The 20,109-nt window shown below is 36.7% G+C and overlaps 1 protein-coding gene across 2 annotated transcripts in view; it reads right to left on the bottom strand.

The window, feature by feature from the left end:
- The window catches only part of LOC114648481 (peptidase M20 domain-containing protein 2-like), a 30,960-nt gene extending 11,136 nt beyond the window's left edge, over positions 1-19,824 (bottom strand). The window contains exons 1-5 of one of the 2 annotated variants that reach the window (XM_051924808.1): positions 19,804-19,824; positions 18,976-19,497; positions 7,611-7,759; positions 2,119-2,261; positions 1,528-1,682 (exon numbers count right to left, since the gene is read on the bottom strand). In XM_051924808.1, coding sequence (XP_051780768.1) covers positions 1,528-1,682; positions 2,119-2,261; positions 7,611-7,759; positions 18,976-19,395 — 867 coding nt within the window. In that variant the 5' untranslated portion in view covers positions 19,396-19,497; positions 19,804-19,824. The other variant, XM_028797538.2, reaches the window with a different exon arrangement.
- Positions 19,825-20,109: the final 285 nt, after the last annotated feature.

The following is a 20,109-nucleotide window of genomic DNA, read 5'->3' as shown; positions in this document are numbered from 1 at the left end:
GTGACTAAAAGATGTAGTAGTGTGAGGCAGCAAGAACATCCTTTGCAGAAAGTTTACATTTAGATGTCAGTATTTGAGTTGTTTGCAGATAGGAGATACATTCTGCCACTTAGGACACATTTTGAGAGCAGATAAAGGTGTGGGCAGAATAGCAATAGTTAGTGCGAGAGGTGCTTGGAAGAAATTCCACGAGCTGTTATGCATTCTAATTTCTAAAGGAGCCTCTCTGGAATTTAAGGGAAAAAATTATTAAAGTAGTGTGAGGAGAAATATGCTGTATTGGAGTAAGATGTGGCCAATGAAGATGGAGCATAAAGCAAAGCTGCAAAGAACAAAGACGAGAATTATTAAGTGAATTGTGGAGTGTCACAGACAGGCAGGAAGATGAATTCAGAGAAAGGGTTTGTGTGGAGGCAAGAGAGTTGAAGAAACAAATTTAGAAGGTAACCATCTAATCTAGGTAAACCCAGCAAATGGCTTTTAAACTGGTAATGATGTCAATGTCAATTTATTTATAGAGCACATTTAAAACAACATCAGTAATGCTGTAGCCAAAGTGCTTTACATTTAAACATACAATGAAAATAAATAGAAGTAAAGTACAATAAAATTAAATACAGTGAGCAGTGAGTTAAAGAAAAGAAAGAAGATGTCTAAGAGTAGGGCAACCATCAGTATCAGTGAAGGTCACTGAAAACTAGAGAATAGAAATGTGTCCTCAACTTCATTTTAAACAGTTCAGTTGAAGGCAACTCCTTAATGTTAGGAGGTAAAGAGTTCCACAGATGAGGTGCAGCAGCTGCAAAAGCCCTGTCCCCCTTTGTTTTACACTTAGTGCGAGGGACCATAAGAAACAACTGACTGGTAGCTCTAACCTCTCTAGATGGCTGGTGTAAAACACACAATTCAGATTAATTACATTACACCAATGTAATGATTTAAAAATTGAAACTAACAGGCAGCCAGTGTAAAGAAGCTAATAGTGGAGAAACAGAATCAAACTTTCTTGCCCCAACCACAAAAAGGGCAGCAGCATTCTGAACCAACTGCAACCTGCATATCAAGGATCTGCTGAGCCCAGAATATGAGTCACAGTAATCAAGCTGAGAAAAGATAAAAGCATGAGTAGCTTTCTCACAATCCCTAGGAGATTAAGAAAGGTTTGATCTTAGCTAAAAAAGATGAAGCTGGGAAAAGCAACTCTTTACTACAGAGTCAATCTGTTTCTCAAAAGAGAGGTTACTGTTCATGATCCATGTTTCTCTGACTGTGTGTGAGGATGCAAGACTATTTACGGAACCCAAAAGTGAATCACTCAATCCAAATGGAACTTAGCAGTTATTAGTATTAAACAAATTGCTACAACCTATTAATTTTGGAAAAAATCACTCCAACACATTTTATCTCTAAATAGAAAATAATTTTTATGTTTTTTGCACACATTGGTCCACAATATTTTACTGCTAAAATCACAGCTTATGTAGCAAAAGCCATGCGCCAGACACATTAGATTTTTCATTGGCATACCCGACATCCAGTTGCAATTGCAGCAGCTTTGAAACAACATTCAGCCTTCTCACGGAGAACAGAAAGATCTTTGTACATTGGTGTACGGAGATAGAATTCCAACTGAGAAAAAGAAGGAACAATATTTGGCTTCACCCCTCCATGCCTAATTACACCTGGAAGATTAAACATAGCACATTTCAGATGGAATTTGACCAGTTCTGAATTTTCCATAACAAACACAAAATTTTTTGCATGTTTTTTCTTTGGCAAATAAAGCTTGAGCTGAAACACCTCCCCACCAAACTAACACGAAGAAAATATGTTGCACTAATAATTTTTCATTTTCATAGTATACAGTTTCTTAAAGTAATGTTTTACATAATAAGTACGTCCCAGCTTCTGAAGTAATAAAGTACATTCCAGCTAAAGGACACCTGTAAAAACTGCATGTTACAAAAAAACATTTTTAAAAGATTATTACAATTCACTGGCTCAAAAAAGAATATTCAGGGATCTTCAGGGCGGTGTCCTAGAAGACAAAGACAGAGATAGAGGAATAAAATGTGGGAAGAAAAATAGTTGATTAGTAGTAATACATCAGGTCCTCACCGTGCAGTCTCCAGTCAGGTTTCAGTTGCTGTCTCAGCAAAGACAAGTTGTTGTATGCAAGAACAGCAGCATCTAATGCATTAATCCCTTCCCAAGGGTACGCTGCAGCATGAGAAGCCTTCCCATAGTACTTCACAGTCACACTAAAAAATCAAAATCAAGCCCTTAAAAGAGGCTGAAAATGTTTACTTATTATGTTTCAACAGCCCTCCTTTAATAAACATGATAATAGGCACTGAGCAAAGTATGGACAAATGTACAATTAAGAAAACTTACATAGTTTGGCCTAGGTTGTTTTCATACTTAGTTTAATTATCCTTTAATTTATATTTAAGGTTTATTCATTAAGTTTTGGCAGCTGCTGGGATCAAACTAGACATATACCAAAACTTTTAATGAGCAGAGAGTTAAAATCACTTTATAGTAGATTAAACACTGTCAGCTGCACAGGATCAAAGGTCCATGCATTGTAAATTTCATCCTGAACCAGAAAATTCATATAATAACAGGAATCTGAAGAGGCTAGGGTTACTTTTATTAAAATGATGTCAAAATATACCTGCCTTTAAACTGCAGGATTTCAGTTCAAATGTATTTGTCCCAAGAGGACAACTGCATTGTAGAAAAGACTCACCAGTTAACAAAATCACATACCACTTACTAGACTGTGACTTATTTCCTTCTCATTGAGTAGGCTTACAATCATTGAGCTAGTGAATTTTAAGATGAACCTATACAGTATTCAAATTGACTGATATAATGTAGAAAAATGATAAAAGCACACACACATAAAGGGTCCCTATTGATTAAAACAGCATATCAGACAGACAACCATTTACTTTAACTCACTGAGTCCTATCTGCTAAAATGTCAAATATTCTACCAAGTTATTGTCCCAATTAAAAAATCTTAAAAAAAAACCCTCTCTGCAAAAAGGAGAAGCTCAATGATATTAAAGTCTTATGAGAAGTCAACAAACAACAGCCTTGCAACAGATGGCATCCTTAGCCCTTCTATTAGCCTGGTATGAAAACTGAAATGGATCTAATAAACCTGGAGTTTTCTCTGGTGTTTCTAATGATTTAATTACACATGATGTGTTTTTAGCTATAGGGAATACTGCAGCAGTACAGCATAAAGCATGAAAGCCAAAGCTACAGAACCGATCTTCTCTGCCAAGTACTGAAAGTGAAAGGCATATGAAAATACACTTCAGCATATGCAATAAGCAGAATCTGATAACACCTTAGCATGTTTATATTTGTACTGTCTTATTTTGTTAATATAGTTTTGTCATTACCATGCAATTAATAAACTGAATTTTTCATTTTTTTTATCTGCACTTTGTATCTCTAGTAGTGGCACAAATACTGCACCTGTGAGATTCATATACTGAACACTATTATTCAACACAGCTTAGCAGCGGATACACAAGATCAAACCACCATTCACATAAATTATTATGACTAATACATAAAATAAAAAATGACAAACCATAATATTAAAACAAAATTGTATAAATATAAAAAGATTAAACAAAGGTTAAACAAAAGCAAAGTTAAAGTAATAAATTGACAATGGTAAAAACTGTCTTTCATGTATCATATTCATTCACTAATTTTTAAAGAACAAGCAAACCAACCACCTTGTCATGTGGATTAAGCTAAACCTGAGCAAGGGCCTGGCCTATATAGCACCACTATGACGTACCACTAGAAAGCACCACTATTTCCCACTGATGCTTAATAAATAGTGAATTGTTTGGATACTATTGAAATGATAATGCTTAAAATCTATTTGATTCTTGGATTTATAATTTCAGTTCAATTTTAAAATTTGAAATAATAATACCATATTAAATATACATTTAATTGTATTGGTTATTAGTTTCAAATACAAGCTATGTCATGATGAATAATAAAGTGCACACTCTACATTTTGGTGCACTTCCAGTTCAACAAAGGTGCCAAGCAGGAAGATTCATTTCTTATCTGCACCACTAATCTAGGTTATTATGGAACTCATATAACAAACGGTAAAGTAACCTCTCTATTTATTCTGTTTAACTAAAATGAATCACAGTATTTTTCTGAGTGTTTCCTTACATTTTCAAATTAGTTTTTTTTGAAAGACGCAGCAGTCTGAGCCTGTCATTAGGCAGTATGTAATATGAAAATAAATGGACCTGAACAGAACTCTGATCCTGTAAGTTTTATTAGCAGCAGCATCCAATGCATCCTTACTGCTTAAAGAATACCTCAATGTGATACCTTACACTGCACTACTAGAATACAGTGTCATTTTGCTCTAATGGAAAATGATGTTCTTTTAGATTAAAAATTAGAAAATAGTGTAATACAGGTTAAGAAGAATAAGCTAACATTTCTTGGAATCTGGTACACCTTTATCAATGTTATGCTCAACTAATTAATCATGATTAACCATTGCTAACCCTCTAACTATGCTGGCTACCTTTGAAACATGTAACGTTTTCAAATGCGTTCAGTCCATCTCAGGGCTTCAGAGGGTGGTAGTCTATTGCTTCTTATTGATCCTTTACCATGTGTGCCCTTTTGTTGGTAGGTAGAGGAAGAGATCCTTGAATATGCAGTAGCTGTTAGATGAAGTCTTATAATTCAAACAGTGTTTTTATTTATCTATAATTTATGTATTGTAACAAAACTCTGAGGGTAATATAAAGAGCTCTGAATGTGCTGTATTACATTACACCCTCAAACTCACTTAATCCAATTAAAGGTCACAGGTTTGACAGTTTTACTCTTAACTTGAATAATATATAAACAGTGTTGTCAACAGTTATGTCAAATGATAAATGAATGTACTGTACATTACCAATGTAAGTAGCAGTGGTTTACTGAAGCTAGATGGCTTTTTTTAAGTCTGTAACTGCCAGTGGGATCGATTCAACAAACAATCCCGTCCTCATGATACTAAATAAAGGGGGCCTGGGGGGCATAAATTACACTCAGAGCTTCATTTGAGAAATTTTGCGTTTCCCTAAAATACTGATAATTACCATTTAAATTGTATATGATAATTACCATTTAAATTGTAATTAGTAATATACAATCTCTTTTAACTTTACAAACTTTTTCCTGCTCATTTTAGTGTAATCTACTTTTCCTTTTCAATTATGCTATGTATATTTTAATTGGTATCAAGGTGATGAGATGTGTGCAACCCAAAACCTCCCGCATACCAACCCACAAAGGCCTCAGCATAATTTAAAGCTTTTTCCCCATCACTGTAAATACAGTGGAAAGATATACAGTTTTGAGCATGTAGTTGGTTTCACCTTTCAATAGCCATCCATGTGAAGATCGCTGTATTTCCTTTTCACATACTATATGAATTTACAATACACCCTACATATATGCAAAAATGTATTTTTCTGTAATAATTTATTAATGAATATGAACAGCTTTACACATGTTTGCAATGGTGAACTACCGGGCACTGAAGTGCTTTGTTGAGACCAATATTCTGTTCACTGCCAGCTTTTCCAGGGTACTGCACTGGCTCAGACTGAGAAACAATTCAGCTGGATTGAAAAGTGCTGCTTCCATTTTCCGGAAACATTGTAATTTGGCTAAACTGTCCCTTTAAGGACAGAGACATTTCTGATTATAAAAGTACACTTTACACAAAACTGCTTTGCTCAGTTTAAATAACGTTCGGAAGTCTCCAAGTGAATTTTCATCTATTCCTCCATTCCTTCATATCTTATGGCAGAACAGCTGCTGACTCCTGGCTTCTATCATTCAGACTGACACAGCTGTGAAAAACATGAGTAAGCATATCTGTGAAGGGTGTTAGAAGTATGGAACAGAACCTTGAACTCAATCCTTCACTTCAGTGGAAGCCAAAGCTGTCTCTGAAGCAAACTGAAATTGTGATGTTGAGCCAAAATGGTGACATGAGGTACTAGGATATGTTAAGAGTCTCTGCAATTGAATATCAGCATGTGAAGCATAGTATAACAATCTCAACAGCAGGAAATGCATAAATATGTTTTTTCTGTATGGTAAAACAGTTTTCTAAGATGGTAAAAGATTAATCATTTAGTGGTGTTAATGTCTCAACTGGGTCAAAATGTACCTTAACTTTTTTTGTTGTGTTTTTTGCTTCTTTTTTGAGGACGAGAATAGACATATCTCATAAGCACCAGTAAGGTCTTCTACTTTTTCCCCCATGGTCTTTCATCTAACAACAACAGATTTCTGCTTTGTCATATAGGTTTAGGCATCATGTAGTTAACTATGCAGCTATGACAGAGTAGAGACAAATTGGTGTGCAGCAAATATAAATCTTAGAATAACAGGGAAAGTAGCAGAAACCATGTTAATGACTAAAGATAACTGTGTCACAGAGAGAATAAATTACATAAAATAACAGACACTCCAGTACTACTGGTCCTGGGGAAAAACATGTTCGGTGATAAAGGAGACAGTGGAAGAACTCTTGTCTGCTAGTAAAATGTGACTTAAAGAAACTGTAATGAGGAAAACTATATACTGTTACCCTCCAAGCAGTAACTCTTGAGTAACTACATAATCAGCACACGTATATGACCAGAGTCAGTAGAGAAAAAGGAGATCATTTGTGACTCTTGCAAAAGCACATTCACCTCTTCCTAAAACCAGACCAGAAAGAGTTAAGTGATTTATTGGAGGAGAACTGGTAATGCAGGTAGAAGAAAACAGCACGTTAAATTACTTTTAGCAACAGCCGAAATAAGTGGCTGGCCTAGAGCTTTTTTTGAAGCAGTTAGTTTAGTTGAGACATCTGCTACACAGTCAAATTTTCAAACTAATGGAAATATAAACAAATCGAGGAAGGAATACAGAACAAATTAAGCTGTCTTTCTGATAAACAGCTTACAAAACTTAGCCACAGGTGCTGGTGGACACCAGTAGACATCAAAACAGAACTGATGAACAAAAAGAGAATTTCTGGATTGTTTAGAGTGCCTAGAATACTTATTTGAAGCAGTTGGGTGAATCACCATTCTAAACGAGATTACATATGCTACAGAATGAATGCTAATGACCAGTTATTTTTCAAGAAACCCTACTGGCCCAAAGATTGCCAAATGTTATAAAAATATCCATTGCGTGGGCTAGAAGATAAGTTAACATGTAAAGTGAGTTCATTTTATTATGAGAGGGTTCAAATTAATCATCTATGTTGCCATAAAACGTAAACCCATTTTAAACACACTAGGTCAAGTGATCATACTGTAACAATCAGCATTAAGATGGCAAGCATAGCCAAGGAGGCAGAATCATGCTACAAAATTCAGAGATGATAATAAAATACTGTAGTTAACTGTTCAGTCAATCAAGAAGAAGACTGACACATTAAAAAGGAAGCAATATTAGTAAGCAGAAAATCACTAACATCTTAACATCGTCATCTTACTATTTTTACCTATACGTTCTACTGAAATACCATATGTTGAATATGCTTACTCATGTTCAGCCATATCTGGAAGGTAAGCAGCATCTTCCTGAGAAGGATGTGCCATAAACACAACATCCATGTTCTCAAAGGCTCCAGCTTCAATAAGGTCAATCTTTCCCCCTCCGTCTTCTTCAGCTGGTGTGCCAAGCACTGTGACCTTAGAGAGAGAGACAAAGGGGGAATAAAATCGCATCACAAAAATATAAATAAAGCAAACATACTTTCTCATTAATTATATAGGTAAAGCACTTAATTCAGTAGATATTGTTAAAACCAACTACTGCTGAAACTATTTTACAGTTTTTCTCGAGGCAATCAGAGACGGCCATTGACGGCCACCTTACACACAATTTGTTAAAGATAAACTAGTTAATGTTTCTGCCTAAATTAGTACAGTACTAGAATCCCAGCTGCTCCAGAAAATAACATTATTGTATTATGTAAAACCTTACACTTAGAGATGATTGATGAACTATATTTATTTATCCATCTTCAGAACCCCATACTCCAATATAGGATGGCTAGGGTCACAGTCTATCCAAAGAACATCTGACACAAATTGGGAAACAACCAAGTAAAGTTAGTGTTTTCAAGGACGAAACATAAGCATCACTATTATAAAAAATGTAGCTGTCCGGACAAGTGTTTTCTCCCTAGCATCTAACAAAGAAGGAGTGCAGGATTTCTTGCACATAGACATAAAATAATGAAGTGAGCCTGAAGGAAAGGAATTCCCTTCAGAGAAATATCAAGGGGGCGGCACGGTGGCGCAGTGGGTAGCGCTGCTGCCTCGCAGTTGGGACACCTGGGGACCTGGGTTCGCTTCCCAGGTCCTCCCTGCGTGGAGTTTGCATGTTCTCTCCGTGTCTGTGTGGGTTTCCTCCGGGCGCTCCGGTTTCCTCCCACAGTCCAAAGACATGCAGGTTAGGTGGACTGGCGATTCTAAATTGGCCCTAGTGTGTGCTTGGTGTGTGGGTGTGTTTGTGTGTGTCCTGCGGTGGGTTGGCACCCTGCCCAGGATTGGTTCCTGCCTTGTGCCCTGTGTTGGCTGGGATTGGCTCCAGAAGACCCCCGTGACCCTGTGTTTGGATTCAGCGGGTTGGAAAATGGATGGATGGAAATATCAAGGCACACTTACAAAACAGCTTGCCAGAAACATGGGCTCACCTATCTTATGTCTCAATATATCACATTACTGTATTATCAAGCAGGAGCCATGTCTCTTCACTGTTTTAGCTATGGCCCAAAGCACCACCTGTTTGGAAAATGCATTTAAACTTGATATCTGTCTGTAAATCAACATAATGCTTAAAATGTCATTTCTGTTCACTCACCAATACTCAGTCTTATAAGATATATCTCAAACTCTCTGCCTTCCGATTTTCCCTGAATTTTTTAAGTATCTGTGATGTTTATTCTAGCTTTTCATTTTCTTGTTTTTATTTGCATATATTCTTGTTGACTATCCTACATTACAAAACCTCCAGATGTTCAAAACATCTTCTGTGCCCACATGTAACTACTTAAAAATGAGCAGTTACTGCAATGTCATTTTAGTCTCACGTATCCTGTTTTAAAATAATCATAATTTGAGTAAATTGTAAAAGCCAGTGCAGTGTATATACTGTCGTAATCGCTAATTATATACTAGCGCAAAAAACAGGCAGATAATGTGATGTTAAGTTTGGCGCATCTGTAAAAGTCCTTTTGAGTCAATAAACCATAAAAGATGTTGCGGCCAAAAAGATTTGATAATTAAAAAATTAACAAACCCTATTGCATAAATTATTATTAACAGCAAAACCACCCAAAATACAAAAAAGCACATCTAACACCGACAGGTTGCAAAAATAAGCAGAACACCTTGTGATTTTTAAAATAGCAGCAGAAGCCTCAAAGTCTGTAAGCTTTGTGTTACTCTACACTTCAAATAAAGTGAAGCTTGCTTTCAGATTGCTCCTGTGTTACATGCCCATTAATTAGAAATAAATAATGTAATGTGACTTTTCATTATCTTAAATAACACAAATTCATCTGCAAAGACATTAATAATATGAAGCCATAAAGCCTTAACATCACTAATTTCAGGATATTAAGTATTAAGGTGTATTAAAATAGTGAACACTAGGAGAGAAATTAAGTGAATTAGTACACCCCATCAAGTGTGCCTCTTTTCAATATTTTTAAAAATTATGTTGACTTATTTAAATATGACAGCAGTGATGATGCATTTGTAAGCCACATATACAGTAGCACAATTTACTGTTTGCTTCTTTGTACTTTCTATAGTAAACTACAAATAGCCAGTCACAAAGAATAATTATGTACAACAGTTGTTTATTTCTTATATCTAAAAATAATGAATGCATGAGATGTATTGTCGCTAAATATGAAAGATTATTAATTTTCAACCTTATAGTTTCAATTCTTCCATCTGCTCATGTATAATTAACAGTAAAAGCACATGAATCAAATCTATATTTAAATATACATTATTCTTTTAGATTGAAACTGTACTGCTCCCAATTAAGTTTGCATCCTGCTCTTCTATGTGTAATCTTGTGATTTCTACCATGATAATAATTATTGTTCTATTATGTTTTGTAAACCGTATGGCTCTTATTTAACAGTTCTCATAAGTAAAATTTTACAACAGGAGCGTGTAGTACACTATCATGGTTGAGAAAGCATTTAAAAAATGTTCATTTGTTTAGTTCCTAACTTAATGTTTTAATTTTCAAATGCTTATATGAACTGGAGTCATGCAATTTAAAGCAGATGTGAGATTTAAGATATGTTAAATTTCCCCCTGGGGCCAAATAAAGTTCTGCCTATCTATGTTATGTTCATAGCATACTAGATATATAAATATGTGCATGCAGTTTGTTTGTTTTTTTGTTTTTTTTATTAATGCAAAAGCAAATGTATTTGTTGCATAACTTCTGGTTATATGGAATTATATTATGGATGGTTTGCTGCAGAAGGTCTGTCACTATGTTTCCTAGAACTAGCTTTTACTGTTTATTGACAATGCTTAGTTATTTTTTTATTTTGACTGAATGAACATTTATTCCAATCAAAAATATGCTGAAGTCAACACCTTCAATTGAAGTTGGTTACTTTCTGCTCCAGAAGACCATTCTTGAGATCGACAGGGTACTCAGAAAAAGCTGGGTTGCAACAGCTTCAGCAGACTTCCAAGAGGCAGGCTTTCTTGTATTTATACTATACAAGAATAAAGGAAAAGATTTGAAAGTCTGGTACAGTATTTACAGTGGTGTGAAAAACTATTTGCCCTCTTCCTGATTTCTTATTCTTTTGCATGTTTGTCACACAAAATGTTTCTGATCATCAAACACATTTAACCATTAGTCAAATATAACACAAGTAAACACAAAATGCAGTTTTTAAATGATGGTGTTTATTATTTAGGGAGAAAAAAAATCCAAACCTACATGGCCCCGTGTGAAAAAGTAATTGCCGCCTTGTTAAAAAATAACCTAACTGTGATGTATCACACCTGAGTTCAATTTCCGTAGCCACCCCCAGGCCTGACTACTGCCACACCTGTTTCAATCAAGAAATCACTTAAATAGGAGCTGCCTGACACAGAGAAGTAGACCAAAAGCACCTCAAAAGCTAGACATCATGCCAAGATCCAAAGAAATTCAGGAACAAATGAGAACAGAAGTAATTGAGATCTATCAGTCTGGTAAAGGTTATAAAGCCATTTCTAAAGCTTTGGGACTCCAGCGAACCACAGTGAGAGCCATTATCCACAAATGGCAAAAACATGGAACAGTGGTGAACCTTCCCAGGAGTGGCCGGCCGACCAAAATTACCCCAAGAGCGCAGAGACGACTCATCCGAGAGGTCACAAAAGACCCCAGGACAACGTCTAAAGAACTGCAGGCCTCACTTGCCTCAATTAAGGTCAGTGTTCACAACTCCACCATAAGAAAGAGACTGGGCAAAAACGGCCTGCATGGCAGATTTCCAAGACGCAAACCACTGTTAAGCAAAAAGAACATTAGGGCTCGTCTCAATTTTGCTAAGAAACATCTCAATGATTGCCAAGACTTTTGGGAAAATACCTTGTGGACTGATGAGTCAAAAGTTGAACTTTTTGGAAGGCAAATGTCCCGTTACTTCTGGAGTAAAAGGAACACAGCATTTCAGAAAAAGAACATCATACCAACAGTAAAATATGGTGGTGGTAGTGTGATGGTCTGGGGTTGTTTTGCTGCTTCAGGACCTGGAAGGCTTGCTGTGATAGATGGAACCATGAATTCTACTGTCTACCAAAAAATCCTGAAGGAGAATGTCCGGCCATCTGTTCGTCAACTCAAGCTGAAGCGATCTTGGGTACTGCAACAGGACAATGACCCAAAACACACCAGCAAATCCACCTCTGAATGGCTGAAGAAAAACAAAATGAAGACTTTGGAGTGGCCTAGTCAAAGTCCTGACCTGAATCCAATTGAGATGCTATGGCATGACCTTAAAAAGGCGGTTCATGCTAGAAAACCCTCAAATAAAGCTGAATTACAACAATTTTGCAAAGATGAGTTGGCCAAAATTCCTCCAGAGCGCTGTAAAAGACTCATTGCAAGTTATCACAAACGCTTGATTGCAGTTATTGCTGCTAAGGGTGGCCCAACCAGTTATTAGGTTCAGGGGGCAATTACTTTTTCACACAGGGCCATGTAGGTTTGGATTTTTTTTTCTCCCTAAATAATAAAAACCACCATTTACAAACTGCATTTTGTGTTTACTTGTGTTATATTTGACTAATGGTTAAATGTGTTTGATGATCAGAAACATTTTGTGTGACAAACATGCAAAAGAATAAGAAATCAGGAAGGGGGCAAATAGTTTTTCACACCACTGTATGTTCTTTGTTTCTAGCATGCATTAGGGATAGAAAAGCAAACTTTTCATGTATTTGTATTTTTTTCCCTGGGATATGGTTCTCAATTGTTTTAGCACCATTCTACCTTACCCTGAAGAAGGGTCAGTAAGTCCCAAAATGTGTCAAGTTGTATTATTTCAGGCTGGAATGTCTTCTTGTCTTTGCTGAACTTTTCCATTTTGCTTAAGTACTACCTCAGTTTCTGAAGATATTTACAAACACTTTGGACTTTCTTCTAAAATAACTTAATGTCCCTTAAATATTTGCTTTTATATATTTTTAATCTGTTTGCTGTTAAATATTTATTCTATATATCTTTTCGGTTGTTGACTGCAAAATACATGTATTCTTCAAAACACATGACATACAGCATTTATAAAAAAAAATCAATATTTAACAATATATAATCAGTCCTTAATGCTGTTTTTTTGTGCTGAAATATAAACAACTGTGCAAGAGCTACACTTCACCTCAAAATGTGCATCACATCATACTGTGGTGCTGTAAACAGTTGAATGCCTCTTCAAATGCATTAAGTAATTTTGCAGTGATTTGCTTTTCTGAGATTTTTCCATGAATACAGAGATGGTAAAATCATCAGAAATTATTTAAGTACTGTACATTTTAGCTGTGATTTCAGTGTTCACAATAAATAGTGAGTTCCAGTTAGTTTGTTTTATAATGCTTACAGTGTTATGGATTAAAATTTGTTTCTTTTGAATTTCACACTGAAAAGCTGAACAAGTAAACATTAGATATTAAATTTAAATGGGTTTTCTGAAAACCTACATCCTGGCCTGTTTTACTTCAGATAGGAAAATGAATCCAAGTAAGGCCTGATGAACACTTAATTTACCTACAGTCTACTACCATTTCTCCTTAAAATGTTTTACACGTTTTTTAAATGTTTTACATGTTTTTAACAGATTGCATTTTTAAGAAGAGTGCAAAATAATTTGTAATCCTTGAAACTAAAAATTACAAAGTGCTTAACTTAATCCATCAATATGGTCTGAAATAAACAGCAGGTAGACAGAAAAACTCTGGAGAGACATATTGTGACAAAGGGAAAGTGGGAATAGAACAGTGCGGTAAACAAAACCCTTGGGCTGGGGGAGGGAGGGAGGGAGGGAGAGAGAAGGAAATGCTGCCAGTTAAGCACGTTTTGTATTGTGAAATCATTTTATTTTTTTATAAAGATCATGTGCCTTTAATTTTTTGTTTTCTATTGAATTTGACACTGAGAAATCAAGGGCTTGTGACTTTTTTTATTCTGTGACATAACAAAATGAATAATAAATATTTAATTGGACATAGTTTAGGCAGTTTGTATAAACATAAATTCAACAGTACGTACCACTGTCAAACTGTGTGTCCTTTCACTGCAAATTTCAAACATATTTGAGAGAAAGTTGTCTAAAAACACAATAACACTTGGCTACCTCACTCATGACATAACATTCTCAAACCTATGTAATCCAATTTAACCGTAAGTGTAGTGTTTACAAATTAACTGAACTGAACCGAGTCCCAGGGCTACTAAAATTGCATTACCTGTACTTACCTTCTCATGAGGACTGAAGAAAGCCATTAGACACTATACTCATATTTTTTGCTTACTCAGATAGATTCATAATGTTGTAGGACATCTCTTAGGTCATACTTTCAGGCAACTATGATCCTTTTTATAACATAACTTAAACTGCTCAAACCATCTCAAGCTAATTCAGGGTTACAGAGGGTCACGGTCTATGTTGGTAACCCTGGCATCAAGGCTACAAACAGCCAGGGACAGGGGCCCCAGTTTATTGCAGATCATATGATCCTTTTCATAATGCAACATTTTAAACTACTGCTAAAAGATGGAGATATACATGCAGTTGTGCACATACTTCCAGATTCACTACTTCAAGTATCTGTCACCTAATAGCAGAAATAAACAACTAGAGGGATACAACATAAATGCTAAATAAAGCAAAAAAAAACACCAAGCATGCTGTTCAAACCCTTCTTAAAGAAAAGGAATGAAAAAAATCACTAAAGCTGCTATATACTGTATAAATGCTTCCTTCACTTAGAGTAAAAATACTACATATGTAATTATATGTTCTGAGTTACAGTAAGGCAAAAGACTCCACTCCTCTTTACCCAGATTTTAAAATAAATTGTGTTACTAATCTATAATAATAATAATAATAATTCATTACATTTATATAGCGCTTTTCTTAGTACTCAAAGCGCTATCCACACAGGGAGGAACTGGGAAGCGAACCCACAATCTTCCACAGTCACCTTACTGTAAAGCAGAAGCACTACCATTGCGCCACCTGTGAGGACATGATAGTACTAGGGTGCTGTACCGTGTTAGCCATTATGAATGTAGAGAAAAGCCAAGCAAAATGACACCTTTTATTGGCTAACTAGAAAGATTACAATATGCAAGCTTTCGAGGCAACTCAGGCCCCTTCTTCAGGCAAGATGTAATGATTACATCTTGTAATGATTACATCTTGCCTGAAGAAGGGGCCTGAGTTGCCTCGAAAGCTTGCATATTGTAATCTTTCTAGTTAGCCAATAAAAGGTGTCATTTTGCTTGGCTTTTCTCTATAATCTATGATATAAATCTGACAAAAAAATCTTAATGTGTCCAATTACTTTACCCCTTTTTATTGAATATCATCCCAAAGAAATTTATTTAAGCATTATTTTACATGGAGCGCATAGTGGTACAGGATTTTAGTGTTGCTGCCTCATGGATCCAAAGTCTTGGATTTCAATCCTGTGTCTGCCTGAATGGAGTCTGCATGGTCTCCCTGTGTTTATGTTGGTTTTCATCACACTTTATAAAAACGTTAGCCCTAAACTAGAGAGGTTTGTAACTTAATGTACCCTTCGACTCACTGGTTTGATTATTGCCATGTACCCGACGCAGCCTGGATAAGCTCTAGTCCACCCATGACCCTGAATTGGACTGTACAGATTTTACAGCGTTACTGTTTTATTTAAAACCTTTCATAGCACTTGCATATAAAAATCAGAATTAGAATTTGCTTGCTCAAAGATAACTCAGCAAGACAGCAGTAAAATTGGAACTTGTGTCTCATTCACAAAACTCCTTACAACACTAAAAAGAAAAGGCACATATATTACATATTGTAATTTAAATGAAATGGTACTTATACTACCAAAAATGTGAAACAAATGTTGGATGTTTTATAAATAAGACAGGAAAGGAAAGAAAAAGGTGGCTGCATGTTGGCCAGTACTGAGAGTTATTTACATTGTTCAGTAGCCATAAATGGACATGCACTCAGTCCGCAAGTACAGACCCTGTCACTATTCGGGTCCACAGCAAGCTGTCATGATCCTATTCCTGGTTGTGGAGTGAGCTGGCTAGTGGATATTGTACCGTAAAATCACTCTCCTCAGAGAAAACAGTTTGCAGCAGTTCAGAGTTTGTTTTTCTATTGATCATAATGAACAAATTAAAATTATAAAAGAAAACAACAAATCAGGGATGACAGAATAGACTGCAAACAATGGCTAAACCACCTTTTAAATAAAATGCTTTGTTTCACAGACTTCTTATTTTCTCATATTTCCAAAGTCAAAATGACCCAGCACTGCATTTTGACGAATCTGCAGTGTATCTGTATTTTAGGTTAAACAACTATATTTTATCAGTTTACTTCTGGTGATTTCAGTATGAATAAAACAGAGTGCCTGATAACTCATTTATTATTATCCATCCATCCATTTTCCAACCCGCTGAATCCAAACACAGGGTCACAGGGGTCTGCTGGAGCCAATCCCAGCCAACACAGGGCACAAGGCAGGAACCAATCCCGGGCAGGGTGCCAACCCACCACAGGACTCATTTATTATTATTAACAGACAAACTGCAATAAAAATTCATTTTAGCTCTCACTGTCCCACCATTATCTGCATGGACGCCATATAACATGTACACAAACACACAGAGGCACATTATGAATAGATTCACTAACTACGCGCAAGCAATGTTCAAATGCAATTGCTATTATTCTTTGTAGGAATTAACAATTTCCTTTTGAAACTACTGTAAATGATTTTAAAGCATTTTTTAAACCCATTTCGTGCTGTGGAGGAGATCAGAATCTTTTCTTTTCAGGCACATGGCAGAATGAATGCTGAATGGGACACTCCTTCTTTGTAGCGCAAACTCGTGCACAAAATCACACTCACTCACACCAAGCAATGTCACAGTCTCCAATTAATCTAACAGATAGATAGATAGATAGATACTTTATTAATCCCAAGGGGAAATTCACATACATGAATATGTGTCCTTACAGTGGCTTTAAACTGATGTACATTCAGAGATAATGTGTAAACTCTACATAGACATTTACCAGGTAAAGAATAAATGTTTGGTGACTGAAGCAGTGAGACAGCAGTGTTAATTAACCCGTATATAAAATACTAGTGGCAGTAGTTGTTACAGAAATAGTAAAAGTATGACTTAATTTTCTGTATTGACATATTCCAGTACAGGATCACAGGGAGCTAGAACAGATCCTAGCAGAACTGCGTCCAAGGCAGCATCCAGCTCTGGTCAAGATGCCATATCTTTCACAAGGCACATTCATTCTTACTGGGATAAACTGCAGTTGCCAAACAGCCTAAATTTCAGGCCTTTCACATGCAGTAGTAAACGGCAATAAATGCAATAATATGCAATTACATGTAAAAATACAATCTAAAATTACAAATTAATAGCAACAAATGACTAGTCAAAATGGCACATTGTTACTATTTGTGAATGAACGTGAAGAGATTCTATTTGCATTTTCCAGTCTGGAAGTAAACTTGGAATAAGTGATAAATACTGTACCTGCATGGAAATGCACTATTTGAATAAATTACATTGTATGTCTTAAATTCTCTAACCAAATGTAAATGTGTTTTGATGCAATGCAGAGTTTATTCAAACTGAAAAATGTTTGGCCTTATATCTATTATTTTAACCTAATACACAGTACTGGAAAAGCATGTATACATTATAGCAGAATAGAGTACAGCAGGCATGATCAGGAATGCACCTCAAGTTTGGGCGTCTAGTTCAATTCCAGGATAATGACACTTTCTTTATGTTCTCATACCCTGGTGTTGTGTACTGTATTTACATTTACTATATTCTTCTTTGCACAGTAAAAAGCAATAACATCATGATCTCTGTGAAATACATGTTAGTGTGTAAACTAGAGACTGGCTGAGTGTGGGCGCATTTACTGCTGCAACTCAGATTTCTTCCCATATTTGTAGGGCATGAGTCACACATGTAAACATCTCTGGTGTCGCTCTCTGAAGTTAGTTTATGTGCTCTGAATGTTACTTTATGCCAGAAGTGTCTTGGTTTTGCACAACACTGATATGCATTTTGTAGGTAAAAATGATAATTAATAATTGATTTACATAACATAACCCCAGCAGCAGTGGGAATAAGGCACCAAATAAATCACAGGATGTTTTAATCTATGCAATTAAATTTCAGCTGGGTCAATCTTTTTACATTCTTATTTCTGTATCTGTCTCAAGTTGGTATTCATAAAATCAGCAAGCAAATGTCACGATAAAATTCAATCTAACTCAGTTTTATTAAAGTTTAACAAACTAAGTTCAAAGTACACTTAACTGTTATCTTGCTACCTTTCTAAGAAGCACAAAACATACTGGTTATCTTTTATGCCGAACCTACAAAAAGGCAAAAAAGGGTAAAGGCAAATGTTACAAAGATGCAATTAAAATCAACGTATGTATTTTTCTCCGGCACCAGTTTGTAAACCGGTGTAAAGCAAAAAATAATGTACTTGCTTGATTTCTTTATTTGCTCTCTAATAACATTTTAAAAAAGACGGCAATTTGGATGTGTCCCTTAAAATTCCACGCGCAGATTGTGGCCACGTCTTTCCCAAAATACGAAAATAATCTGACGGACTAAAGCAGATGTTTGCTGCCTTCCACAAGGGCTCCGTGAATACGGACCAGCAAGACTACCGGTTTTCGTTGCGGTTCATTTTTCTTTAGTTCAGGTACTCCAGTGACAGAAAACGGTCAGTTCGGCATATGATTGTGCAGTGGGCTGAAATGAAAGGAAAAAAAAGCCACTCTAACTCTCGAATTCTGTATATGCTGCATTAAATAAACCTTATAATGAATAATCTATATGGACAAAACAGAAAGTAGAGAGTTAATCCTGTTTTACGGTCCTTTACACAATGCAAATCAACATTAACCTTTTGAAAAATCCAAACTTTAAACTCCCAGGTTCTATGAAATATTCGAGTATACGACGTTTTTAATTGATAATTGGATCCACCAAGTGGCCGGTGACTTTGGAACCGACTGCAACGAAAATCCCCACTCAACCTGCGGAAGTACGTGTTGCCATAGTTACCTACATCCGCGAAGCCCATGCTTACCATCACTCGCACCGGCAGGGTCTCCAGGCTCTCCAGTGCTCCCCTTAACCCCAAGGCTGCGGCGGCACCGACCTCCGCTATCAGGTTGTGGCCGCACGCGTGTCCGATATCCGGCAAGGCGTCGTACTCGCACAGGAAACCCACGTTAATCGGGCGGTCATTCTCCTTGCCTCCGACGGGTCCCCAGGTGGCCCGGAATGCCGTCTCCAGTTTGTAGTGGCTCTGCACCACCCAGCCCTTCTGTTTAACGGTGAAGAAGCGGACAAGGGTGTCGTGAGCCTGTGTCTCTTGGAAAGCGAGCTCAGGGCAGCTCCATATGGCCGTACTCAGTTCACTTAACGATTCTCTGGCAGCTTCTATGCAGTTACTCGCCTGCACCTTGCAGTGCTGCAGCTTCTCTTGGCTAGCCTCGTCCACCATTATCAGTTCCCGATTGTTGGAGAGGATAAAGCGGCAACCGCTTCAAGATCTCAGCCTGTCCTTCTGGGGTTTTGTGTCTACCACACAAAGGTACACGAGTGTCTGTTAAAAGAAAAAAAATGACCGCAGTTTACATTAAAAGTTCAGGTTCACTCCCAGTCTTTTACTGTTTTACAATATATTACAAAGAAAAGCATATGTGCTTAGAATTTAACTCAAATATGAGTACACTTAAAGCTACGCGTATACAAATTCCAACCCGCTTTCAAATCGCATAGCTCTTTTAAGCAGCTGCTGCCTTCTTTAAAGGGACAAAAGAGTGACAGCTCGAGCGGGGGTACACTGGTAATTGAAGTCCGCGTGCAGGCTTACTGACTGACCACTGAGCTCCGGTCCCACTACATCTACCTACATGCAACCGACCGCCTTCACAGCTCTGCTGCAGATCTGCAGCCGAGGCGTTTTTGAGGTGAATGAAATGCACAATTCTCTAATCTCACTGGCCAAACGTCTAACCAGTTGGCCAATCATCTACAAGAGCTGCGCACGGCAGCTGCATAATCCTGCTGCTGTATTTTTCTGGAGCTTCCATTGCGCAAAGCGTTCCGTGGCAGAAATGGATATCCCAGAAGTAGGCCGGAGAGGAGCGGTAAACATCCACCAGTTTCTGCTAGATAGGTATACCTTTATACCTAGACCTCGTAATTCAAATTT

This window comes from Erpetoichthys calabaricus, chromosome 3 (genome assembly GCF_900747795.2).
Source record: "Erpetoichthys calabaricus chromosome 3, fErpCal1.3, whole genome shotgun sequence".
Classification (NCBI taxonomy): Eukaryota; Metazoa; Chordata; class Cladistia; order Polypteriformes; family Polypteridae; genus Erpetoichthys; species Erpetoichthys calabaricus.
This window is presented reverse-complemented; position numbering and strand designations above follow the sequence as displayed.